The sequence below is a fragment of the Notolabrus celidotus genome, chromosome 5, assembly GCF_009762535.1.
Source record: "Notolabrus celidotus isolate fNotCel1 chromosome 5, fNotCel1.pri, whole genome shotgun sequence".
Classification (NCBI taxonomy): Eukaryota; Metazoa; Chordata; class Actinopteri; order Labriformes; family Labridae; genus Notolabrus; species Notolabrus celidotus.
The window spans coordinates 6,246,678-6,273,076 of record NC_048276.1 but is presented as its reverse complement, the minus strand read 5'-3'; the positions used below and the strand labels follow the sequence as shown (position 1 = coordinate 6,273,076).

Genomic DNA, 26,399 nt, shown 5'->3' with positions numbered 1-26,399 from the left:
TGCGGAAGTGGTATAAACTGCAGTACATCGAGAATCCGCTTGAGGCTGGCTGCAGAAACACCGGAAACTACGTAGATATGAATGGGAAAAAGACGATCTTTACAGCAGAAATAAACATGTTTACAGCCTGGTTCAAAAAACGGCTTGGCCCTACAAAGCTAATCTCTCTAATGGCACACACTGTACGGGGGGTGAATTTTTTTCTAGCGTGACGGTTCAGAAGATATTAAGATTACGAGTTTTGCCCAAATAAGGACATGACTGACGTGACTCCCGGTCGGGAACACACAGCCATTGGCTAAGAGACTCACACTACGTGACACTCTGCCTAGTTGAGTTCCGCATTACCAATATGGCTGCTGCCGTCGATTTGCTTCAAAACAGCTCTCAGGAACAGATGGGTGACATCACGGATACTACGTCCATATTTTATACAGTCTATGCATTTTTCTGTGAATCAAGAGAATCAAAATACAGTCAGTGGCCACATCAAGAATGTTTTCTAAAAACAACTATAATTTAGCGTATTTACTTGCCCCTGAGATGTTATTGGGGGAAAAAAAGCAAAAAAAAATAATCCCAACTTTCACCGCAATTTTTTCAAAAAGCTGTCGCAAATTCAGGCTTTTTGGGCCGCAACAATCACAAAAAAATCCTGCGAAATCCTGGAGGGACTGATTGCCTTTAAGACAGTCTATGCAGCACAAAGGGAAAATAAGGAAAGGGAAATTTGTTTTTTATTGCTTTGGCAACCACGGAGTACCTAATTCATCATTTTTTTATATATATATATGTTTTAAAAGATTGAGAAGCACTAAGGCAAGGACACAGAAAATCTGTCATTTGAGTATTTACGACTATGTAAGATGCTTGATTCTGATTGGTCGAAACCCCTTGACAACGGTTATTAAGTTCCACTGTCTTTAGCAACACCAGAGGCGAACTGATCACATCATGTCAAATCAATCCGCGCAAAAGTGTTGCGTCACATTTTGCTTCTGTTTGTTGACACCACAGATGTTAGCTGAGGTGAAACCGTTAGCTTCCGTTCGCATCAAAACAATGTGGCTCATGCATTAGTTTCGTTAGCATGCTAAATCAGCCTGTGTATACATTTTAAGAAGTCCTAGGCTCCTTTTAACCTAGGTGGCGTTGCCGGGTTTTAAAAGTATTTATAATTTTAACCTTGCCACATAAGGATAACAAAGACAATCCAAAGGTTCAGTATTAATGTTTGAAGTAATTATTTATTCTAGATACGTTTTAAATGTGATGAAAAAAATGGAGAGAGAGACATTTTTCAAGTACAGTTTATTTCAAGAATGCATGCTGAGGTGAGATCTCACACAAATCTCACTAAAGCCAAATACAATCTCCTCACTGTGGGAAGAGAAGGAAGCCACTGAAGGTGCTGTGGTTGTGTGTATTGTCATAGAGAGAATATCCACCGGGGAGAACCAGGTGAATTTCATCACCTGCGTTCAGCTCCAAGACTACAGACTTGGTTATGTATTGAAAAATGGAGTCTGTTGGCTCAAAACTGTACATAATAAATCGGTCATTCATGAACATGAATAAACCTATTAATGGACTTGCTCTGTTTCCAGCCACAGTGAACTGGAGATGGTAGACCCCTTTGACTGGTGCTGTGAAGAAACCTGAAGAGAATGAAGAGAAATATGAATGAAACACAGGAAGAACTGATCTATGCAGACTTTATTTAAGACATGTGTATCATTTCATATGTCCAGCTCATGTAACCTGCAGTTTACTACCTGTAGAGGGATTGTAAGCATTGCCGATGTTGGTGATGACCTTGGTGAATTTTAGGTTGGAGTCTGTGCTGTGTGGTCCAATATTTCCTGAATCAGTCAGACCTGCGTGGAACGCCACCTGAGGCTTCTCTGTTAACACAGAAGAAGAAAATAACTCCATTCATCGATCATGGCCGGACTAACAATAATAATAATAACAAACTTTATTCATATAGCAATTTTCTTAACAAGGTTACAAAGTGCTTCACAACAAAAAAGCAGAGAAATTACAAAGCATAAAAAACGGTGCAAACAGGGGGGAGAAAAAAGACAGAAGCAAAACAAGACATCTGAATGCAGAGCAAATTCAAGAATTAGGGGTGGAGAAATGCCTTCTTATAGAAAATGTTTTTAGTGAGGAATTAAAAGCAGTTGTCCGTGGCAGGGAGTTCCACAAACTTGGAGCTCTGATTGAAAAGGCCCGGTCCCCTTTTTTGTTTTAAGGTGGGATCTTGGCACAACCAGCAGAGATGCATCCACAGACCTGAGGGGCCGCCCAGGCACATAGGGGGTTAAAAGGTTGCTTAAATAGTTTGGAGCCTGTCCATTTAAAATTGTTTAAAAGTAATCAATAAAATCTTAAAATCAACACGATAAAAAACTGGCAGCCAATGTAAGCTGGCGAGGACAGGAGTGATGTGTTGATATTTTGTTGTGCCTGTTAAAAGCCGAGCGGCTGCAGTCATGTGTGACCGTGTCTGTGTGACATCATCACCTGTGTTTTCTGTCTCCAGCTGGTCGATCCTTGATGTGCTGAGGAGAAGTTCACTCTGCAAGTCTGAGTTTCAAACAATGAGAGAGTGAAAGAGATGAGCCATGAAATACCAAAGTTTTAAAATGCACAACATGTTTTATAGACTGTGTGAACTCTGAGACTAGATCAAACCACACTTAAGTCAAACTGTAAAGACTTCTAACTACCTGAATGACGGTCAGGATCGTTTTTGTGCAACAGGACGGTTGAAGATTTCAGTATAAGACAGTTTTAATCTTCTCCTTGTTTGGTAAAAATTGAATGTGACAAAATAAAACTTATGATTGATTTCAATTCAAACTAAAGTCATAACACCATCATTACAAAGAACTAGGGGAGAACAGGGTTGGTTGTCACGCTGGTTGGTTGGTACACTCGTTATATCTCGCCACCAGAGGGCGCTGTCTCTCAAATTGGGATATGGACATTTCCAGAATTAGGATCAGAGCTCACCTACATAGTCTTCTCTGGAGTAAGACAGCTGGACTTGAGGTGAGAGGACTTTTTTGTTTGTTTTTCATGTCAAATTGTAAATATTCAACTCCTCAGTATTTTTCTTCTAGGCTTTTAAACGATGGGTTTATAACAAAACAAGTGTTACCCTTACAAAGTGTGAGGGGAGAGCTATAGTTCAGATTTTTATTAGCTAGCTAAGTAGTTGTTAGATGGTCGTTAGCCTTGATGCTAGCAAACGAAAAATTCCAGTTGGGGTTGGTCGTCACATTCTCTTTGGGGTTGGTTGTCACATGAAACAACCAACCGCTATCTTGGCAAAATCATGCATGGTGAAATGAGTTGGAGTGTGCAGACCCTACATTTACCATCACTGTAACTCAGACAGTGACTGCATGTAGCCTAGTTGAGTCGGCCATTGTTGTTCGGCCTATTTGTTTTGTTCTTTATGTTGTTATATAGGCCGGTCTAAAGATGTGTTTCCTGTTCATGTTCCTTGCTCATTTTATGTTAAAATGCATTAAGTTATGTAGGCCTATCACTTGTCAGTGCAATTAAACTTTCAAATTTAGTTCTGCCTTCTTGCCTTTTTCAAAAGATTCTTCCCATTGAAATACCATTGTGACAACCAACCCCATAGTGTGTGACAACCAACCCCATAGAGTGTGACAACCAACCCCATAGTGTGTGACAACCAACCCCATAGTGTGTGACAACCAACGCTTTTTTACATATTTTGTTGGCCACTATGAAAATAAGAACATCAGTCATAAGACCAGATGTTTCTTTTTGATAATTTTACAACTAAAAAGCCTGAAAGTGAAGTTTGTGATTTAGTGGAACACAAAACAGCTCAGGTAATGTATAAAGCAAAACATAGTTTACTTCCTAACTGTGTTCAGAGGTTGTTTGAAATCAGAGAAAGCAGATATGAATTAAGAGGAACAGGTATTTAAAAACAAAAACAAAGACAAGGACAAACATAAAACAGAGGTGTGTATCGTTAGAGGGGTAAACTTTTGGAACAGTTGTGATGAGGAATTAAAAATGTGTAACTCCCATTGTGTATTTAAAAAAATGCTTAAAAACAAACAGATACATAAATATATGGATGTAATATAAACTTTAATTTAAATTAGGTTTCACTAAGATTTCTGAACTGCCGCTTGTTGAGATTGAAATGTTTTTTGTTTGTAAGTTTGTTATAAAATAACATAATTACTTGCACAATGTTACCTATAAATGAAGTTAAGGTGTTAACTTAGATTCGGGAGCAGGACCACGCCTAAACCACACCCTCAATCACCTGACAAGCCTTCTTAAACGTAGCCAGCCTACTCCAACTGCTTGTCCGTGATTCTTCAACCCACCCTCCCTCACCTTACTCTACTGCACTTAACCTATTTCCTTGTCCTCTCCTACTCAACTCGTGCTCGCTCCTTCTATGCCCTGTCTACTTCCAGGTACAACCTGGGTCAAGATCAGCTCCGGCAGGATAACGCTGAGACGGAACCCCCATCCTGAGTCTCCTTCTGCTGGGCACACCACGCACAACTAATTCATTAAATGTTCAACTTATATCCTTGTGTGGCGTGGTCCTTGCTAGTGAAGGTATAAGTAATGTTAAAGGGTAGGCAGGATAAGCCTTGGCTTCAGCCTACACCTTTTTTGGTCAGCATGTGATTGGCTAAAATATACAATAATAATAATAATAATAATAATAATAATAATAATAATACATTTTATTTATAAAGCGCTTTTCTAAAAACTTAAAGACTCTGCACAAAGGATAAAACATCATATAAAACAACAGATTAATAAAAACATGAATAAAATACATTTAAAAGCAATCATACGTTAAAAGCAATTCTAAATAGGTGGGTTTTGGGTGAGTGTTTTGAAGGTGGACAGGTTGGGGAAGGTTCTAATGTTAAGTGGTAAGGTGACCCAGAGGGTGGGTGCGGCGACAGAGAAAGCTCTGTCCCCCCCTGGTTCGGTGCTTGGTGTCAGGTGGTAGGGAGAGGAGGTGGGCGTTGGAGGATCAGAGCTTATGGGAGGGGGTGTGGTGGTGGAGCAGGTCGGTGAGGTAAGAGGGGGCCTGGTTATGGAGGGCTTTGTGGGTGAGGAGGAGGATTTTAAAATGTATGTTGGATGGGGAGCCAGTGGAGGTTTTGGAGGACAGGGGTGATGACAGAGCTTGTTGAGTTGTTTTGAAGGAAGGCCATAGAAGATGCTATTACAGTAGTCAAGTCTGGAAGTGATAAAGGAGTGGATCAGGGTTTCAGTGGTGGAAAAGGAGAGAGATGGGCGGAGACGGGTGATATTTTTAAAGGTGACATATCACGCTTTTTTCATCAACATATATTGGTCTAAGAGGTCCCCAAAACATGTCTTTAAAGTTTATGCTCAAAAAAACACTTTGAAATCAGATTTTGGCATGCCTGAAAAACCCTCTTCATCAGTCCTCCTCAGAACACTCTGTTTTCCCTCTGACCACGCCCCCTCAGGAAGTGGATGTGGCCTCGGCTCTCCAGCACGTTGATCTAATGTTTACATGTTGGCTGAATATACACGGCTGCTCAGAGATCACGTTACTTCAACCCTCTGAATCTGATCCAGAATCTGATCCTGACGGAGAGGCGCCTGCAGCAGGACCTTTCTGAACCATTGGTCACAGATTTAGTGTTTCTTGTTGTTTTATTTATCAGTGTGTTGACGTGTGTCTTGGTACACAGGTACGAACATGTAGCTATGTGGCTATGCTAACTAGTGCTAGCACTTATCCATGATAAATAAAAATCATCCACTAGATCTTCAAATCTGCAGACGTGGGGAGTAAAACCGACCTCTACCAGAAAGGCAGCAGGACCTTTCTGAACCATTGGTCACAGATTTAGTGTTTCTTGTTGTTTTATTTGTCAGTATGTCGACATGTGTCTTGGTACACAGCTACAGCTACAGCTATGAACATGTAGCTATGTGGCTATGCTAACTAGCGCTAGCACTTTTCCATGACAAATAAAAATCATCCACTAGATCTTCAAATCTGCAGACGTGGGGAGTAAAACCGACCTTTGTGTTTATTAAGACAGCCTACAACTAGCATGCCTCCTTCCTAAGCTCCTTGTTAGCACACATGTGTGCAGGTAATGAAAAACGGAGGAGGAGTTGAGTTGTATTTTATACAGTCTATGGGCTGAACAAGCTCCGAGCTCTGACTCTGTGACAGACCGGATATTGTTGTTACGTAACAAAAACACGGAAGTCTGAAACGGCTCGTTTCACACACATTTACAGAAAGGTGGAGAAATCAGAACAGGGGCAGAATGGATTTTTATCATTCTCCGGGGGGTTTGTAGACATGCCAGGGAAACATATTTCAGGTAGAGAACCATTAAAAAGTCCATTTTGCATGATATGTCACCTTTAAGGGGAAAGAAGGCGGTTTTGGTGATGTGCTTGATATGCTGTTCCAGAGTGAGATGGGAGTCCAAAATGATACAGAGGTTGTGAACATGTGAGGACAGAGTGAGGGAAGCATTGTCGATGGAGAGGTTGAAGTTGGTGGTTGTGATGAGGGATTTGGGGCCGATGATTAGAAGGTCAGATTTTTCACAGTTGAGTTGGAGGTAGTTTTTTTGCATCCAGGATTTAATTTCGGTACATTAATTTAATATGTGGATGTGTATGCATGTTTATATGTATGCATGAATGCACTTGTGTATGTATGCATGTGTATGTGTACGTATGCATGTACAGATCTATATGTGTGTGTATGTACAGTTGTGCTCATAAGTTTACATACCCTGGCAGAATTTATGGTTTCTTGGTTAGTTTCTGTTGTCATTATGATATAGTAAAAGTAAACACAGTTGTTTGATAAAAATTTTGCTTCACCAGACCACTAACCATGAGTGAAAAAAATGTTTTTCTCCTATCATTCATATTCTCTAAAAAATGGCCAAAAAAATCACAAATTCTGCCAGGGTATGTAAACTTATAAGCACAACTGTATATGCTGGACTCTATTTATATTTTCTTGATGAATCCCTCTGTGATTGTTTTTTTGTTGCTTTTATTTGTAGTTTTCACATGGCTCCTATGTGTTGGAGGGAAGTGTTGGTTGTGGATGCAGACCAAAATAAACCTAATCAATAATAATAAAAAATAGGGACATTAACAGTGAATCTTTAAAAAGAAAGAAAAATGCTTAAACATGCACAGAAAAAAATGTAAAAAAGAAAGCATATACAAGAGTATGTCATTTAACATTTTAAACATCATGTGTCAGTGACATACCTGCAGTTTCTTCCTCTAGTTTACTTGTTGTGCTCTCGGTCAGAGTCAGTCTGGTTTCCAGAGATTCTAGTTTTGAGGCCTGAGCTGAAAAACAGAAGAAGTTTGATTTCTGTTTGACTGTTTGAGGACTTTCTTACTAAAGAGTTTATAGAAGCTTAGTCCTGTACTAAAAGCTGCCGGTGTGGTTTGATTACTCCCGGGTATGACTTGGCTGACGCGTTGTACTGTTATATGTTTGTCCATACAATACCATTCACTGTAGTTGTTGAAATAACTGGTCTGAGGCGTAACTTTGGTTTACAGCACAATACATTCCATTTATTGTATCACCGTACAACAGTTAGCGTCCACAAGTTTCTCATTGCACGTACAAACATTTTAGACACGGTTCTCCATGCCGCCTGCCGACGCAGCTTCACAGCATCCAACGTAACGACGTGACGAGGCAACAACGTGACAACGACAACGTGACAACGACAACGTGACAACGACAACGTGACAACGGTCAAAAACCAACTGCCCTTCCGGGTCAAGACACACATCTGATACCCAGGCGGTGACGTACTTTTATACCTGTGCCCTTAATGAGCAAAACAATGACACCTTGTGGCACAATAAACAATGTGTTTCACAGCTTGACCCAAAACATGAATCTGGCTCTTACAGAGTTTATATAACACTCTACCTCTATTAAAGCTACTATGAGGAGTTTTTAAGTGGTCATGAAATGGACTGAAATTAACAGTGATGACTTTTTATGACTTAGAAAAGCAAACAAGATCGTTAAAAAGGGAATGGTTCATTTATGTTTTGTTATTTTTAAGCCTGAAATCGCTCTGAGGGGGTAGGTATCAGATGAAGTGATTGACAGTGCATCAAAGAAAACCCCTTTTTCTGCAGTAAATATTCTTAATGAGTGAAATAGTTGACTGTTAGTTGAAAATGGGAGGAGATAACATAATTTACACATTTACAGGACAAAATAAGCAAGATCACTTAGTCCACAGGGGGGCGCCAAAGTCAACACAAACAGAAAGTTCCTCACAGGAGCTTTAAATTAGTAAATAAAGGCCAAATTAAAACTTTAAAAACAAGACTGATATCAGCATAAGTTTGAAAATGTTCAGTATTTAAAATCTTATACTTCCTTACTAAGTTGCAATAATGGAAATGGGAACACCTGACATACAGTATTCTGACTTCTTCTATCATAATGCCTAATATAATACTGGAAACACAAACATGACCAACACCATGTTTTTTCAATTGTGAAAAAAAAGAATATAAGCCATAAACATATGTGTCTTTCAACATGACAAACAATACAACTATATCAACAGTAGTTCATTTTACATCTTGAACATCATGTGTCAGTGATATACCTGCATTCTCTTCCTTTAGTTCACTTGTTGTGCTCTCGGTCTGAGTCAGTCTGGTTTCCAAAGCTTCTAGTTTTGTGGCCTGAGCTGAAAAACAGAGGGAGTTTGATTTCTACTTGAATGTTAAGAGGACTTTCTAAAAAAGTTGAAATATAACACACTACCTCTGTTCAATAAACAAACTCCAAAAGGACAACATCAGTAATGATCTGCATTTATCAGGAAAAGTAAACAGTCTGTACCTGAGTTCTCCGTCTGCAGCATCTCCACGTGCATCTTGGTGACGATCAGCTCAGCTCTCAGTTCATCCACCTGACTCTCACTCTCCTGCACTTTGTCCTCCGTGGCACTCAGCTTCACCCGGAGCTCCACCACCATGTCCCTCAGGGCCTTCACCTCCACCCAGATGTCAGTGGTGGTTTCCTTTGTCGTCTGCTCAGTCTCTAGTTCCTCTGTGAGAACTCCATCCATCCCATGAGCCCCTGACCCACACAGGCCGAGCAGCAGCAGCGACAGCAGACCAAAGACAACCCTCATGATCCAGCTACAGGTCTCTACAAAAGGTACAGTGCAGAGCTGGCCTGCCTTATGTAGTCTCCAAACTTTGCTGAACGAATGGAAAAACAACAAGTGTTTTCCAGTTTCAAAGTTTAATCAAGGCCTTCAATGATTTGTTATCAACTCAGAGCTGGTGAGAAGACACAAGCTGCTACAAACACTGACCTAGTTTTTATTCTGTCACTATTTATCTCATTCTCTCTCAAACATATGAATTAATATAAATACCACCCTTTGTTTTTAAAGGTGATGGATGTCAGTGAGGTCTATAGAAAGTAAATATTTGTGCTCTCGAGCCCTCTGGTGGTAGCCACAGACTTTACATGCAAAACTACAAAATGTAAAGAGGATGGTTACAGGTCCAAGCAGCAACACTTACTGCTCAAGATGAGCTGTACACGACCCTAAGTGACCCTCAGGTGAGGCTGTAAAAATTTGGTTTATCTTTTAACATTTATCTTGAACATCTTCTCCTAGAATCAGATTTCCATCATGATTCAACTTCTGGGGTCATCTAAATCCTCACTTGACCTGGAGAGAGGAATGATGTCACGTGAACATTGATGCAGCCGTAAGGATAACAAACAAAGTTGATTATTAATGTTTCAATTACTTATTTATTTATCGTGTAGTACAGTTTATTTCAAGAATGCATGCTGAGGTGAGATGTCACACAAATCTCACTAAAGCCAAATACAACCTCTTCACTGTGGGAACAGAAGGAAGCCACTGAAGGTGCAGTGGTTGTTTAGATTGTCATAGAGAGTATATCCAACAGGGAGAACCAGGTGGATTTCATCTCCTGCATTCAGCTCCAAGACTGCAGAGTTAGTGAAGTATTCAAGTGCTAAATGTGCACTCTTCTTTCCATTAAAAAAAATCCTTTTTTCATTCATGTACATGTATACACCTCCATATTTATCTGCTTTGTTTCCAGCCAGAGTGAACTGGAGATGGTAGACCCCTTTGACTGGTGCTGTGAAGAAACCTGAAGAGAATGAAGAGAAATATGAATGAAACACAGGAAGAACTGATCTATGGAGACTTTATTTAAGACATGTGTATCATTTCATATGTCCAGCTCATGTAACCTGCAGTTTACTACCTGTAGAGGGATTGTAAGCATTGCCGATGTTGGTGATGACCTTGATGAATTTTAGGTTTGTGTCTGTGCTGTACGGTCCAATATTTCCTGTATCAGTCAGACCTGTGTGGAACGCCACCTGAGGCTTCTCTGTTAACACAGAAGAAGAAAATAACATTCATTGATCAATCATGGACTAACAACGCCATGTGTGACGTGTCTGTGTGACATCATCACCTGCGTTTTCTGTCTCCAGCTGGTTGATCCTGGACGTGCTGAGGAGAAGTTCACTCTGCAAGTCTGAGTTTCAAACAATGAGAGAGTGAAAGAGATAAACCAGGAAATACCAAAGTTTTAAAATGCACAACATGTTTTATAGACTGTGTGAACTCTGAGACAAGATCAAACCACACTTAAGTCAAACTGTGCAATGAGGTCTAAATACCTGCAGTTTCTTCTTCTAGTTCACTTGTCCTCCTCTCGGAGGAAGTCAGTCTGGTTTCCAGAGATTTGAGTTCTGTGGTCTGAGCTGAAAAACAAAAGAAATTAGATTTTTGTTTGATTGAGGAATGTCCAAAAAATGTTTAAAAAACACTCAAACCTGTTTTTAAGTCATTGATATTGTCAAAAAATTTTGATGCAGTTTTTTCCTTTTTTAAAGAAAAAAAGCATTTTCAATAAAGCTTTTACTTCAATTAATATTGATGGTCATCGTAGTTTATTTTGATAACTTTTTTTATGCCACATCATTTTTGAATGAATTAGAACAAAAGTTACATTTAACCATGTACACAAGCAATTTTCAACACAAGCAAAATACTTATAGTATTGCTGATTTAATCACCATGTTCATCATTTAAATACCTGCAGTTTCTTCCTCTAGTTCACTTGTTGTGCTCTCAGTGGCAGACAGTCTGCTTTCCAGAGATTCCAGATTCATGGCCTGAGCTGAAAAAAAAAAGTTTGAATTTTGTATGATTGAGGAATTATTTAAAACACTCTGTTCAAGTCAACATTTTTTTGCAAACACTATTTTGTTGCAGTTCTTTCCTTTTTCAATAAAAAAACAGAATTAAAAATAAAGCTTTTCTTTCAATTAATATTAATGTTCATCTTTGTATTAGTTGATTTTCACTTATTTTATCCCATACACATTTTTTTAATTAACTGGAACAAAAGTTGCATTTAACCATGTACACAAGCAATTTTCAACACAAGCAAAAAAACATTAAGAAAAACAAACAGTATTGCTGATTGAATCTCCATGTTTGTCATTGAAATACCTTCAGTTTCTTCTTCTAGTGTACTTGTTCTGTTCTCAGTGGAGGTCAGCCTAGTTTGCAAAGTTATCAGTTCAGTTGCGTGAGCTGAAAAACAAAAGAAGTTTATTATTGTCATTTATCTTGACATCAATTTTTTGATGCAATTTTTTCCTTTTTTTAAGAAAAATAAATAAAAAATAAACCTTTAAAACAATAATATTGATGGTTATGCTTCATTTAGTTGATTTTAACAACTTTTTTTATGCCACATAATTTTTGAATGAACTGGAACAGAAGTTACATTTAACCATGTTCACAAGCAATTTTCAACACAATCAAATATTCTTGTAAAACAAATAGTATTGCTGATTTAATCACCATGTTCATCATTTAAATACCTGCAGTTTCTTCCTCTAGTTCACTTGTTGTGCTCTCAGTGGCAGTCAGTCTGGTTTCCAGGGATTCTAGATTTGAGGCCTGAGCTGAAAAACAAAAGTTTGAATTTTGATTGATTGAGGAATTTCCAAAAATTATTTAAAACACTGTTTAAGTCAACTCTTTTTTTTTTGGTCAACAGCTTTTTATTGCAGTTTCTTTTCTTTTCTTCATTTTAATTAAAACTAGCATTTAGTAAAAAGCTTTTAATCCAATTAATATTAATGGTCATCTTTGATTTAGTTGATTTTGACTGCTTTTTTTCCACATCATTATAAAGGTTTGGAACAAAAGTTAAATTTAACCATGTTCACAAGCAATTTTCAACACAAGCAAAAATGTGCAGAAATACAAATAGTATTGCTGATTGAATCACCATGTTCATCATTTAAATACCTGCAGTTTCTTCCTCTAGTTCACTTGTTGTGCTCTCAGTGGCACTCAGTCTGGTTTCCAGAGATTCTAGATTCGTGGCCTGAGCTGAAAAACAAAAGTTTGATGTTTGTTTGATTGAGGAATTATTTTAAACACCGTTTAAGTCAACTATTTCTTTTTTGTTGCAGTGCTTTCATTTTTTTAAATAGAGAAAAAAAACCATTTACAATAAAGCTTTTGATTTAAACAATATTAATGGTCATCTTTGATTTAATGGATTTAGACTGCTTTTTTCCCCATATCATTATAAAGGTTTGGAACAAAAGTTACATTTAAAATTGTTCACAAGCTATTTTCAACACAAGCAAAAAATGTGCAGAAAAACAAATAGTATTGCTGATTTAATCTCCATGTTTGTCATTGAAATACCTTCAGCTTCTTCTTCTAGTGTACTTGTTCTGTTCTCAGTGGAGGTCAGCCTAGTTTGCAAAGTTATCAGCTCAGTTGCGTGAGCTGAAAAACAAAAAGAAGTTGAACTTTGTTTGATTGAGGAATGCATAAAAGAGTTTTTAAATGAAAAAATAGCATTTAGATTTTTTTTCTTGGAGTTTCATTAAAGCTTCTGTGAGGAGATTTTAGGCCGTAACAGTCTGAAATGAATATTGACGCCTCTCTGAGTTACAGAGGCCATTGAGACCATTAGTGACGAAACAGACTCTTCATTAATTGTATTGCCTAAAGGTGTCGTTATCAGCACACTGCTTGAACAGTCTGTTTTTAATTTTTTCCTGCCAGAGATTCATCGTGAGTTCTATGTTATCATCTCTCCCTCTATCCCTCTCTCCAACACGGTAGATCTCAGCAGATGTGTCTAACATGAGTCTGGTTCTGCTGGAGGTTTCTGCCTGTTAAAGGAAGTTTGTCCTTGCCACTGTAACTTGCTATATTCCAGTGGCTGCTGTGGATGTGCCAGACTCCAGCTGCTACAACTACTACTATCCATCTCACCACTATCATCTCTCTCTCTCTTCATCTCCCTCTATCCCTCTCTCCAACATGTGTCTCCACAGATGTGTGTCTAACATGAGTCTGGTCCTGCTGGAGGTTTCTGCCTGTTAAAGGAAGTTTGTCCTTGCCACTGTAACTTGCTAAATGTTGCAAAGTGCTCTGCTCATGGTGGATTAAGATGAGATCAGACTGAGTCCTGTCTGTAAGATGGGACTGGATCTTATCCTGTCTTGATGTTGGGTCTTTGTTAATAATAGAACATAGAGTACGGTCTAGACCTGCTCTGTTTGGAAAGAGTACTGAGATAATGTTTGTTGTGTTTGACGCTATATAAATAATGATGGCGGATGGATGGATGATGGATGGATGGATGGATGGATGGATGGATGGATGGATGGATGGATGGATGGATGGATGGATGGATGGATGGATGGATGGATGGATGGATGGATGGATGGATGGATGGATGGATTGACCGGTTATTCACCTGCATCGCCTCTCTCCAGCTGGTCCAGCCTGGATTTGCTCATCTGAAGCTCGCTCTCAGTGCTCCTCAGCCTGGTCTGTAGGTCTAAAGTTAATGAGAAAGAACATTAATTACACAGATGGATCTTAACCTCTATTAAATCTGTTGATCAACACTGTCATATATAATAATTGAATTAAACACACACAGAAATCTTCTCTATTCATGAACTTAATCAGATTATTCTGAAGAGAAATTTGAGCAAAAAGAGACCAGAGGACCTTCAGCCACAAACAGAGAGTTTTCACATCAACATCATGTGTCAGTGATATACCTGCAGTTTCCTCTTCTAGTGTACTTGTTGTGTTCTGGGTCAGAGTCAGTCTGGTTTCCAGAGATTCTAGTTTTGTGTCCTGAGCTGAAAAACAGAGGGTTTTTTTTAGTTCTGTTTGACTGTTAGAGGACTTTCTAAAGAAGTTTAAATATGACAAACTACCTCTGTTAAATACTGCAGTTCAATATCAGATGCATCTAAAGACGGCATGAGTCATGCTTCATAACACATTTTGTGTCTAATGACAGAAATGAAAACATAAAACGTCTTCTTATGTGTCGTTCACATACCTGTGTTTTCTTCCTCTAGCTGGCTTGTTCTGCTCTCTGTGGCGTTCAGTCTCGTTTTCAAAGATTTCAGTTCTGCGTCTTTGGCTGGAAAACAGTTTGATTTACCGTGACGTCAATAAGAATTCAAACTCCCTTCACTCTTGTATCATTTATATCGTAGCAGACATTTCAAATACACTTTGTGGCTTTAAGTGTTTCATAATAAGAATAGATCGGAGTATCAGCCTGGTGACAGGTGAAAGATGAAGGTATTTGATATCTATTTGTTTTTGATATATGATCACCTGCAGTTTCTTCCTCCAGCTGGTCAATCCTGGACTTGCTAACAAGAAGTTCTCTCTCAGTGCTCCTTAATCTGGTCTGCAGGTCTGAAGTGAATCCAATGATAAGAAAAACAATCAGCTTTCAAATTATGAAACTTTAAATATGGATTGAACCTTACATAGGCCTACAGTAGCCTTAGTATAGCCTGCAGCTCATCACAGTGGCTTATAGATACTTGAAAATACACCAGAATATGCAGCTTTCAGCACATGAAACATTGCGACTATAAAGGTATTTAGTTAAACATTTTAAACATGTGTCAGTGATATACCTGCATTTCCTTCCTCTAGTTCACTTGTTGTGCTCTCAGTCTGAGTCAGTCTGGTTTCCAAAGATTCTAGTTTTGTGGCCTGAGCTGAAAAACAGAAGGAGTTTGATTTCTGTTTGACTAGTAGAGATATTTATAAAACATAAGTGCAGTTAAATATCTCATGCATCTGACACATGAAACTCTGTCAGGACAGCATTCAGGAGGAAAAGTAAAGTCTGTACCTGAATTCTCTGTTTGCAGCATCTTCATCTGAATCTTGGTGACGATCTGCTCAGCCCACAGATCACCTACCTGACTCTCACTCTCTTGCACTTTGTCCTCCATGGCACTCAGCTTCACCGTGAGCCTCACCACCATGTTCCTCAGGGCCTTCACCGACACCCAGATGTCAGTGGTGGTTTGCTCTGTAGTCTGCTCTGTCTCTAGTTCCTCTGTGAGACCTCCATCCATCCCCCGAGCCCCTGACCCACACAGGCCGAGCAGCAGCAGCGACAAAAAGACGACCCTCATGATCCAGCTACAGGTCTCCGCAAAAGGTACAGTGCAGAGCTGGCCTGCCTTATGTAGTCTCCAAACTTTGCTGAACGAATGGAAAAAACAACAAGTGCTTTCCAGTTTCAAAGTTTAATCAAGGCCTTCAATGATTTGTTATCAGGTCAGAGCTGGTGAGAAGACACAAGCTGCTACAAACACTGAGGGTTACCAGATAACTGACCTAGTTTGTATTTATCTCATTCTCTCTGATACATAGGAATTAATATAAATACCACCCTTTGTTTTTAAATGTTTATTCTATAGATAATGGATGTCAGTGAGGTCTATAGAAAGTAAATATTTGTGCTCTCGAGCCCTCTGGTGGTAGCCACAAACTTTACATGCAAACCTACAAAATGTAAAGAGGATGATTACAGGTCCAAGCAGCAACACTTACTGCTCAAGATGAGCTGTACACGACCCTAAGTGACCCTCAGGTGAGGCTGTAAAAATGTAGTTTATCTTTTAACATTTATCTTGAACATCTTCTCCTAGAATCAGATTTCCATCATGATTTAACTTCTGGGGTCATCTAAATCCTCACTTGACCTGGAGAGAGGAATGATGTCACGTGAACATTGATGCAGCCGTAAGGATAACAAACAAAGTTGATTATTAATGTTTCAATTACTTATTTATTTATCGTGTAGTACAGTTTATTTCAAGAATGCATGCTGAGGTGAGATGTCACACAAATCTCACTAAAGCCAAATACAACCTCTTCACTGTGGGAACAGAAGGAAGCCACTGAAGGTGCAGTGGTTGTTTAGATTGTCATAGAGAGTATATCCAACAGGGAGAACCAGGTGGATTTCATCTCCTGCATTCAGCTCCAAGACTGCAGAGTTAGTTATGTATGCAAGTGCTGAATCTGCTGCATTCTCATAACTGGACATAATCTTTTTGTCATTCATGTACATGTATACAGCACTATATGCATCTGCTCTGTTTCCAGCCACAGTGTACTGGAGATGGTAGACCCCTTTGACTGGTGCTGTGAAGAAACCTGAAGAGAATGAAGAGAAATATGAATGAAACACAGGAAGAACTGATCTATGGAGACTTTATTTAAGACATGTGTATCATTTCATATGTCCAGCTCATGTAACCTGCAGTTTACTACCTGTAGAGGGATTGTAAGCATTGCCGATGTTGGTGATGACCTTGATGAATTTTAGGTTTGTGTCTGTGCTGTACGGTCCAACAACTCCTGTATCAATCAGACCGGTGTGGAACGCCACCTGAGGCTTCTCTGTTAACACAGAAGAGGAAAATAACTTCATTGATCAATCATGGACTAACAACGCCATGTGTGACGTGTCTGTGTGACATCATCACCTGCGTTTTCTGTCTCCAGCTGGTCGATCCTGGACGTGCTGAGGAGAAGTTCACTCTGCAAGTCTGAGTTTCAAATAATGAGAGAGTGAAAGAGATGAACCAGGAAATACCAAAGTTTTAAAATGCACAACATGTTTTATAGACTGACTTTTTTAGAGACTAGATCAAACCACGCTTAAGTCAATCTGTGCAATGAGGTCTAAATACCTGCAGTTTCTTCTTCTAGTTCACTTGTCCTCCTCTCGGAGGAAGTCAGTCTGGTTTCCAGAGATTTGAGTTCTGTGGTCTGAGCTGAAAAACAAAAGAAATTAGATTTTTGTTTGATTGAGGAATGTCCAAAAAATGTTTAAAAACACACAAACCTTTGTTTAAGTCGTTAATGTTGTCAACATTTTTTTTGTTGCAGTTTTTTCCGTTTTTAAAGAAAAAAAAGAAAAACAATGATGTTTTGATTTAATAAATATTAATTTTCGTCCTTCTTTTGGTTGATTTTGACAACTTTCTTTATCCCACATAATTTTTGAATGAATTGGAACAAAAGTTACATTTAACAATGTACACAAGCAATTTTCAACACAAGCAAAAACATCTTAACAAATAATTTTGCTGATACTGAAATACCTTCAGTTTCTTCTTCTAGTGTACTTGTTCTGTTCTCAGTGGAGGTCAGCCTAGTTTGCAAAGTTATCAGATCAGTTGCGTGAGCTGAAAAACAAAAGAAGTTTATTATTGTCATTTATCTCAACATCAATTTTTTGATGCAATTTTTTCCTTTTTTTATGATTTTTTTTTTTTTTAAATTAACCTTTAAATCAATTAATATTGATGGTTATGCTTCATTTAGTTGATTTTAACAACTTTTTTTATGCCACATCATTTTTGAATGAACTGGAACAGAAGTTACATTTAACCATGTTCACAAGCAATTTTCAACACAAGCAAAAAATCTTGTAAAACAATTAGTATTGCTGATTGAATCTCCACATGTCATTGAAATACCTTCAGTTTCTTCTTCTAGAAATTAGTTGATTTTCACTTATTTTATCCCATACACATTTTTTTAATTAATTGGAACAAAAGTTGCATTTAACCATGTACACAAGCAATTTTCAATACAAGCAAAAACATCTTAACAAACAGTATTGCTGATTGAATCTCCATGTTTGTCATTGAAATACCTTCAGCTTCTTCTTCTAGTGTACTTGTTCTGTTCTCAGTGCAGTTCAGCCTGGTTTGCAAAGTTATCAGCTCAGTTGCGTGAGCTGAAAAACAAAATAAATGTATTATTGTCATTTATCTTGACATCAATTTTTTGATGCAATTTTTTCCTTTTTTTAAGAAAAAAACATTTAAAATAAACCTTTAAATCAATTAATATTCATGGTTATACTTCATTTAGTTGATTTTAACAACTTTTTTATGCCTCATTATTTCTGAATGAATTAGAACAAAAGTTACATTTAACCATGTTCACAAGCAATTTCAACACAATCAAAAAATCTTGTAAAACAAATAGTATTGGTGATTTAATCACCATGTTCATCATTTAAATACCTGCAGTTTCTTCCTCTAGCTCACTTGTTGTGCTCTCAGTGGCAGACAGTCTGGTTTCCAGAGATTCTAGATTCATGGCCTGAGCTGAAAAACAAAAGTTTGAATTTTGCATGATTGAGGAATTATTTAAAACACTTTGTTCAAGTCACCATTTTTTTTGCAAACACTATTTTGTTGCAGTTCTTTCCTTTTTCAATAAAAAACAGAATTAAAAATAAAGCTTTTCTTTCAATTAATATTAATGTGCATCTTTGTATTAGTTGATTTTCACTTATTTTATCCCATACACATTTTTTTAATTAACTGGAACAAAAGTTTAATTTAACCACGTACACAAGCAATTTTTAAAACAAGCAAAAACATCTTAACAAATAGTATTGCTGATTTAATCTCCATGTTTGTCATTGAAATACCTTCAGTTTCTTCTTCTAGCGTACTTGTTCTGTTCTCAGTGGAGGTCAGCCTGGTTTGCAAAGTTATCAGTTCAGTTGCGTGAGCTGAAAAACAAAATAAATGTATTATTGTCATTTATCTTGACATCAATTTTTTGATGCTGTTTTTTCCTTTTTTAAGGAAAAAAAAATTTACAATAAAGCTTTTGATTTAATTAATATTAATGGCCATCCTTCCTTTAGTTGATTTTGACAACTTTTTTTTTTTATTTGAATTGAAATGGAACAGAAGTTACATTTAACCATGTTCACAAGCAATTTTCAACACAAGCAAAAATTTTTAGAAAAACAAACAGTATTGCTGATTTAATCACCATGTTTGTAATTTAAATACCTGCAGTTTCTTCCTCTAGCTCACTTGTTGTGCTCTCAGTGGCAGACAGTCTGGTTTCCAGAGATTCTAGATTCATGGCCTGAGCTGAAAAACAAAAGTTTGAATTTTGATTGACTGAGAAATTTCCCCAAATTATTTAAAACACCGTTTAAGTCAACTCTTTTGGTCAACAGTTTTTTATTGCAGTTTTTTTCTTTTCCTTTTTTTCTTAAACTAAAACTAGCATTTAGTAAAAAGCTTTTAATCCATATATAATAATTAAATTAAACACACACAAATCTTCTCTGTTCATGAACTTAATCAGATTATTCTGAGGAGAAATTTGTGGAAAAAGAGACCAGAGGACCTTCAGCCACAAACAGAGATTTCACATCAACATCATGTGTCAGTGATATACCTGCAGTTTCCTCTTCTAGTGTACTTGTTGTGTTCTGGGTCAGAGTCAGTCTGGTTTCCAGAGATTCTAGTTTTGTGTCCTGAGCTGAAAAACAGAAGTTTTTTTTATGCCACATCATTTTTGAATGAATTGGAACAAAAGTTACATTTAACCATGTCCACAAGCAATTTTCAACACAAGCAAAAATACTTACAAAAACAAATAGTATTGCTGATTTAATCACCATGTATGTCATTTAAATACCTGCAGCTTCTTCCTCTAGTTCACTTGTTGTGTTCTGGGTCAGAGTCAGTCTGGTTTCAAGAGATTCTAGTTTTGTGTCCTGAGCTGAAAAACAGAAGTTTTTTTTAGTTCTGTTTGACTGTTAGAGGACTTTCTAAAGAAGTTTAAATGTGACAAACTACCTCTGTTAAATACTGCAGTTTAATATCAGATGCATCTAAAGACGGCATGAGTCATGCTTCATATCACATTTTGTGTCTAATGACAGAAATGAAAACATAAAACGTCTTCATACATCATGTGTGTCGTTCACATACCTGTGTTTTCTTCCTCTAGCTGACTTGTTCTGCTCTCTGTGGCGTTCAGTCTCGTTTTCAAAGATTTCAGTTCTGCGTCTTTGGCTGGAAAACAGTTTGATTTACCGTGACATCAATAAGAAATCAAACTCCCTTCACTCTTGTATCATTTATATCGTAGCAGACATTTCAAATACACTTTGTGGCTTTAAGTGTTTCATAATAAGAATAGATCAGAGTATCAGCCTGGTGACAGGTGAATACACCTGAGCTTAGTGAGGTCTTTCCTCAGTAAAACATTCAATGCTTCAGATATTTCTTTATTTTTACTCATTTTGAAAAACATGTATTCATGTGTTACTATCTATAGATAAGATGAAGGTATTTGATATCTATTTGTTTTTGATATATGATCACCTGCAGTTTCTTCCTCCAGCTGGTCAATCCTGGACTTGCTAACAAGAAGTTCTCTCTCAGTGCTCCTTAATCTGGTCTGCAAGTCTGAAGTGAATCCAATGATAAGAAAAACAATCAGCTTTCAAATTATGAAACTTTAAATATGGACTGAACCTTACATACGCATACAGTATCAATCAATCAGACTTTATTGATAAAGCGCTTTTCATACAATGACATTGTAACACAAAGTGCTTTACCTAATTAAAAACAACTTCAAATAGAATAATTAAAAAATTATATATATATATATATATATACATATAAATAAAAAGAGCCCCCTTCCTAATCCCAACCCCAGCCTCTAACCCAAATCCACCCCACAATCCTAAAGTTAAGAACACAATATATGCAACAACAATAATGGAAATAAAATAAATGAATAATAAATAAGAAGTTGTTGAACGAACTGAGGAAACGCTTTCATAAAATCTTTATGAGGAAACACAGGAAGTGAAATAAGATGTTAAAACTCAACACAGAAAATTAAACTCACCAAAAAAAAAATACATTTCTAAGATAATAAAAGACTAAAATATTAAACCATTTAAAGAAAATAAGATGCTATACTTAATAAATCAATAAATATATAAATAAAATAGAATAAAAGTGACCTAGATAATAAATACATTTTTTAAAGTAAGGTGAAATAAAGCTGTTATAAGAATAAAATTAAAACTCAAAGTGAAACTAAAAAGTTATGTCTTGAGGTTGCTTTTAAAAATGTTTATGCTCTGTGCAGCAGAGGACGGAGTTTGATTTCTGTTGTACTGTTAGAGATATTTATAAAACATACATGCAGTTAAAATATCTCATGCATCTGACACACTTGAAAAGTAAACTTTAGTTAAAGTAATTCCTGAAACAGTTTAAATAACAGACTTCATGCAGCTTAACTATCAAATGCATCTGACACATGAAAATCTGTGCAGACATTATTAAATATTAACATCAGCATTCAGGGGGAAAAGTAAAGTCTGTACCTGAATTCTCTGTTTGCAGCATCTTCATCTGAATCTTGGTGACGATCTGCTCAGCCCACAAATCACCCACCTGACTCTCACTCTCCTGCACTTTGTCCTCCATGGCATGCACTTTGTCCTCCATGGCACTCAGCTTCACCGTGAGCCTCACCACCATGTTCCTCAGGGCCTTCACCGACACCCAGATGTCAGTGGTGGTTTGCTCTGTCGTCTGCTCTGTCTCTAGTTCCTCTGTGAGACCTCCATCCATCCCCCGAGCCCCTGACCCACACAGGCCGAGCAGCAGCAGCGACAAAAAGACGACCCTCATGATCCAGCTACAGGTCCTCACAAGGAGAGAGCGGTACAGTCGGCCTTGTCTTATATAGTCTGCAAACTTTGGTTGGCAGGATGGGAAAATCAAGTGTGTTCCAGTTTGATAGTTAAGGCCTTGAATGATATAATTCATTCTGGTGAGAAAAGACAAGCTGCTACAAACATTCAGAGAAACACTTACACTGCGTTTCAAATTATTATGCAAGCTGCATTTTTGTGAATATCTAAAAAAAATATGTTACGAGTCGTTTTCAAATTTGTTGCGAAGTCAGATAGTGAATATATTTCTTCAACTGTGTGGTTAAAATGATGCTTTTCAAAGTAGGTTGGTTGTATTTTCGGCTCCGAGAGCCGATGCTTTAAAGTGAATCAGAAGAGCCGGCTCTCTCTTGATACGAGCCGGCTGTATAGGATACAGGTGATGGAGGGGTGACTGTGTATCCTGGCTTCATCTGTTCCTTCAGAGAGAGTCTTCTTAAAGACCGGGCAAATACTCACTGAGAGTAGAAATTGGATCAGCCCATCCAAACTGAGGCATCTGATTTTTCTCAATGCCAACCTGAGGACATTAATAATGTTTGCTAGAGTTTGGTTCTGGTTCTGTTTGCTTGAGTTTGGTTCTGGTTCTGGTTCTGGTTCTGTTTGCTCGAGTTTGGTTCTGGTTCTTGTCCTGTTTGCTCGAGTTTGGTTCTGGTTCAGTTTGCTTGAGTTGGTTCTGTTTCTGTTTACCTGAGTTGGTTCTGGTTATGTTTGCTTGAGTTTAGTTCTGGTTTTGGTTCAGTTTGCTTGAGTTCGGTTCTGGTTCTGTTCTGGTATGGTTCTGGTTTGGTTCTGTTCTGGTTCGATTCTGGTTCAAGTCTGGTTCGGTTCTGGTATGTTTTGGTTCGGTTCTGGTTGGGTTCTGGTTCGGTTCTGGTTCGGTTCTGGTATGGTTCTGGTTTGGTTCTGGTTAAGTTCTGGTATGGTTCTGGTTCGGTTCTGGTTAAGTTCTGGTATGGTTCTGGTTCGGGTCTGGTTCGGTTCTGGTTCGGTTCTGGTTTGGTTCTGGTTCAAGTCTCGTTCAGTTATGGTTCGGTTCTGGTACGGTTCTGGTTCGGTTCGGTTCTGGTTCGGTTCTGGTTCGGTTCCGGTTCGGTTCTGGTTCAGTTCGGGTACGGTTCTGGTTCGGGTCTAGTTCGGGTCTGGTTCGGCTCTGGTTCAGTTCTGGTTTGGTTTTGTTCTGGTATGGTTCTTGTTTAGTTCTGGTTCAGTTCTGGTAGGGTTCTGGTTCGGTTCTGGTACGTTTCTGGTACGTTTCTGGTACGTTTCTGGTACGGTTCTGGTTCAGTTTGATTCTGGTTCTGTTTGAATGAGTTTGGTTCTGGTTCTGTATGCTTAAGATTAGTTCTGGTTCTAAACCTAACCCTAATCCTAACCCTAACCCTAATCACAACCCTAATCACAACCCTAACCCTGACCCCAACCCTAACCCTAATCACAACCCTAACCCTAACCCTAATCAGAACCCTAACCCTAATCACAACCCTAACCCTAATCACAACCCTAATCCTAACCCTAATCACAACCCTAATCCTAACCCTAATCACAACCCTAACCCTAACCCCAACCCTAACCCTACCCCTAACCCTAAACCTAGCCCTAACCCTAAACCTAACCCCAACCCTAACCCCAACCCTAACCCTAAACCCAACCCTAAACCTAACCCTAACCCCAACCCTAACCCTATCCCTAACCCTAATCAGAACCCTAACCCTAATCACAACCCTAACCCTAACCCTATCCCTAACCCTAATCACAACCCTAACCCTAATCACAACCCTAACCCTAACCCTAATCACAACCCCAACCCTATCCCTAACCCTAATCAGAACCCTAACCCTAATCAGAACCCTAACCCTAATCACAACCCTAACCCTAACCCTAATCACAACCCCAACCCTATCCCTAACCCTAATCAGAACCCTAACCCTAATCACAACCCCAACCCTATCCCTAATCAGAACCCTAACCCTAATCACAACCCTAACCCTAACCCCAACCCTAACCCTAACCCTAACCCCAACCCTAAACCTAACGCTAACCCTAATCACAACCCTAACCCTAACCCTAACCCTAATCACAACCCTAACCCTAATCACAACCCCAACCCTAATCACAACCCTAACCCTAACCCTAATCACAACCTTTACCCTAATCACAACCCTAACCCTAACCCTAATCACAACCCTAACCCTAATCACAACCCTAACCCTAATCACAACCTTTACCGTAATCACAACCCTAACCCTAATCACAACCTTTACCCTTATCAGAACCCTAACCCTAATCACAACCCTAACCCTAACCCTAATCACAACCTTTACCCTAATCACAACCCTAACCCTAATCACAACCTTTACCCTTATCAGAACCCTAACCCTAATCACAACCCTAACCCTAACCCCAACCCTAACCCCAACCCTAACCCTAACCCCAACCCTAAACCTAACGCTAACCCTAATCACAACCCTAACCCTAACCCTAACCCTAATCACAACCCTAACCCTAATCACAACCCCAACCCTAATCACAACCCTAACCCTAACCCTAATCACAACCTTTACCCTAATCACAACCCTAACCCTAACCCTAATCACAACCCTAACCCTAATCACAACCCCAACCCTAATCACAACCTTTACCGTAATCACAACCCTAACCCTAACCCTAATCACAACCCTAACCCTAATCACAACCCTAACCCTTATCACAACCCTAACCCTAATCACAACCCTAACCCTAATCACAACCATAACCCTAATCACAACCCTAACCTTAATCACAACCATAACCCTAACCCCAAGCCCAACCCTAATCACGACCATAACACTAACCCTAATCACAACCCTAACCCCAACCCTAATTCCAACCCTAAACCTAATCACAACTCTAACCCTAATCACAACTCTAACCCTAATCACAACCCTAACCCTCATCACAACCCTAACCCTAATCACAACCCTAACCCCAACCCTAATTCCAACCCTAAACCTAATCACAACTCTAACCCTAATCACAACTCTAACCCTAATCACAACCCTAACCCTCATCACAACCCTAACCCTAATCACAACTCTAACCCTAATCACAACCCTAACCCCAACCCTAATCACAACCCTAACCCTAATCACAACCCTAACCCCAACCCTAATCCCAACCCTAAACCTAATCACAACTCTAACCCTAATCACAACTCTAACCCTAATCACAACCCTAACCCTAATCCCAACCCTAAACCTAATCACAACTCTAACCCTAATCACAACTCTAACCCTAATCACTGGTTCGGTTCTGGTTTGGTTCTGGTTCAAGTCTCGTTCAGTTATGGTTCGGTTCTGGTACGGTTCTGGTTCGGTTCGGTTCTGGTTCGGTTCTGGTTCGGTTCCGGTTCGGTTCTGGTTCAGTTCGGGTACGGTTCTGGTTCGGGTCTAGTTCGGGTCTGGTTCGGCTCTGGTTCAGTTCTGGTTTGGTTTTGTTCTGGTATGGTTCTTGTTTAGTTCTGGTTCAGTTCTGGTAGGGTTCTGGTTCGGTTCTGGTTCGGTTCTGGTACGTTTCTGGTACGTTTCTGGTACGGTTCTGGTTCAGTTTGATTCTGGTTCTGTTTGAATGAGTTTGGTTCTGGTTCTGTATGCTTAAGATTAGTTCTGGTTCTAAACCTAACCCTAATCCTAACCCTAACCCTAACCCTAATCACAACCCTAATCACAACCCTAACCCTGACCCCAACCCTAACCCTAATCACAACCCTAACCCTAACCCTAATCAGAACCCTAACCCTAATCACAACCCTAACCCTAATCACAACCCTAATCCTGACCCTAATCACAACCCTAATCCTAACCCTAATCACAACCCTAACCCTAACCCCAACCCTAACCCTACCCCTAACCCTAAACCTAGCCCTAACCCTAAACCTAACCCCAACCCTAACCCCAACCCTAACCCTAAACCCAACCCTAAACCTAACCCTAACCCCAACCCTAACCCTATCCCTAACCCTAATCAGAACCCTAACCCTAATCACAACCCTAACCCTAACCCTATCCCTAACCCTAATCACAACCCTAACCCTAATCACAACCCTAACCCTAACCCTAATCACAACCCCAACCCTATCCTTAACCCTAATCAGAACCCTAACCCTAATCACAACCCCAACCCTATCCCTAATCAGAACCCTAACCCTAATCACAACCCTAACCCTAACCCCAATCCTAACCCCAACCCTAACCCTAACCCCAACCCTAAACCTAACGCTAACCCTAATCACAACCCTAACCCTAACCCTAACCCTAATCACAACCCTAACCCTAATCACAACCCCAACCCTAATCACAACCCTAACCCTAACCCTAATCACAACCTTTACCCTA

At 38.9% G+C, this 26,399-nt stretch overlaps 2 protein-coding genes and 1 long non-coding RNA gene across 5 annotated transcripts; 1 reads left to right on the top strand and 2 right to left on the bottom strand.

Annotated features, from left to right (window-relative positions):
• Nucleotides 1–1,310: 1,310 nt before the first annotated feature.
• LOC117812285 (heavy metal-binding protein HIP-like) lies at nucleotides 1,311–9,415 on the bottom strand. Its single transcript, XM_034682965.1, has 6 exons — nucleotides 8,942–9,415; nucleotides 8,703–8,786; nucleotides 7,321–7,404; nucleotides 2,530–2,592; nucleotides 1,776–1,904; nucleotides 1,311–1,658 (listed from the first exon to the last, which is right to left on the bottom strand). Exons 1-6 carry the CDS (start codon nucleotides 9,234–9,236, stop codon nucleotides 1,378–1,380), a joined length of 936 nt encoding a protein of 311 aa, XP_034538856.1. The 5' UTR covers nucleotides 9,237–9,415; the 3' UTR covers nucleotides 1,311–1,377.
• Nucleotides 3,019–10,976, top strand: LOC117812286. Its single transcript, XR_004631180.1, has 3 exons — nucleotides 3,019–3,060; nucleotides 9,054–9,262; nucleotides 10,195–10,976. It is a non-coding gene; the product is annotated as an uncharacterized LOC117812286 (long non-coding RNA).
• On the bottom strand, nucleotides 9,855–21,991 carry LOC117812284 (COP1-interactive protein 1-like). Of its 3 annotated transcripts, XM_034682962.1 has the most exons (18): nucleotides 21,673–21,991; nucleotides 20,651–20,734; nucleotides 20,255–20,338; nucleotides 19,959–20,042; nucleotides 19,716–19,799; nucleotides 19,319–19,402; nucleotides 18,946–19,029; nucleotides 18,533–18,616; nucleotides 18,157–18,240; nucleotides 17,600–17,683; nucleotides 12,843–12,926; nucleotides 12,435–12,518; nucleotides 11,625–11,708; nucleotides 11,206–11,289; nucleotides 10,787–10,870; nucleotides 10,579–10,641; nucleotides 10,363–10,491; nucleotides 9,855–10,245 (listed from the first exon to the last, which is right to left on the bottom strand). In XM_034682962.1, the coding sequence occupies exons 1-18, from the start codon at nucleotides 21,980–21,982 to the stop codon at nucleotides 9,962–9,964; spliced, it is 1,962 nt and encodes a 653-aa protein (XP_034538853.1). In that variant the 5' UTR covers nucleotides 21,983–21,991; the 3' UTR covers nucleotides 9,855–9,961. The 3 variants fall into 3 exon arrangements, with proteins under 3 accessions (XP_034538853.1, XP_034538855.1, XP_034538854.1); XM_034682963.1 differs by lacking the exons at nucleotides 9,855–10,245; nucleotides 10,363–10,491; nucleotides 10,579–10,641; ... (3 more) ...; nucleotides 12,435–12,518; nucleotides 12,843–12,926 and adding exons at nucleotides 16,256–16,646; nucleotides 16,764–16,892; nucleotides 16,979–17,041; nucleotides 17,186–17,269; XM_034682964.1 differs by lacking the exons at nucleotides 17,600–17,683; nucleotides 18,157–18,240; nucleotides 18,533–18,616; ... (5 more) ...; nucleotides 20,651–20,734; nucleotides 21,673–21,991 and adding exons at nucleotides 13,909–13,992; nucleotides 14,222–14,305; nucleotides 14,512–14,595; nucleotides 14,796–14,879; nucleotides 15,328–15,624.
• Between the last annotated feature and the right edge of the window lie 4,408 nt (nucleotides 21,992–26,399).

Bases quoted from the DNA above. Each gene is read 5' to 3' on its own strand.
- LOC117812285 (XM_034682965.1), bottom strand. From the start codon at position 9,236: ATGAGGGTTGTCTTTGGTCTGCTGTCGCTGCTGCTGCTCGGCCTGTGT. The intron at 8,787-8,941 runs GTACAGACTGTT...TCTGTTTTTCAG, and splicing joins GCTGCAGACGGAGAACTCAG to CTCAGGCCACAAAACTAGAA. The intron at 1,905-2,529 runs GTGATGATGTCA...CTGTGTTAACAG, and splicing joins GCTGGAGACAGAAAACACAG to AGAAGCCTCAGGTGGCGTTC.
- LOC117812284 (XM_034682962.1), bottom strand. From the start codon at position 21,982: ATGAGGGTCGTCTTTTTGTCGCTGCTGCTGCTCGGCCTGTGTGGGTCA. The intron at 20,043-20,254 runs GTATGTGAACGA...TCTGTTTTTCAG, and splicing joins GCTAGAGGAAGAAAACACAG to CTCAGGACACAAAACTAGAA. The intron at 12,927-17,599 runs GTATTTCAGTAT...TTTGTTTTTCAG, and splicing joins ACTAGAAGAAGAAACTGAAG to CTCACGCAACTGAGCTGATA.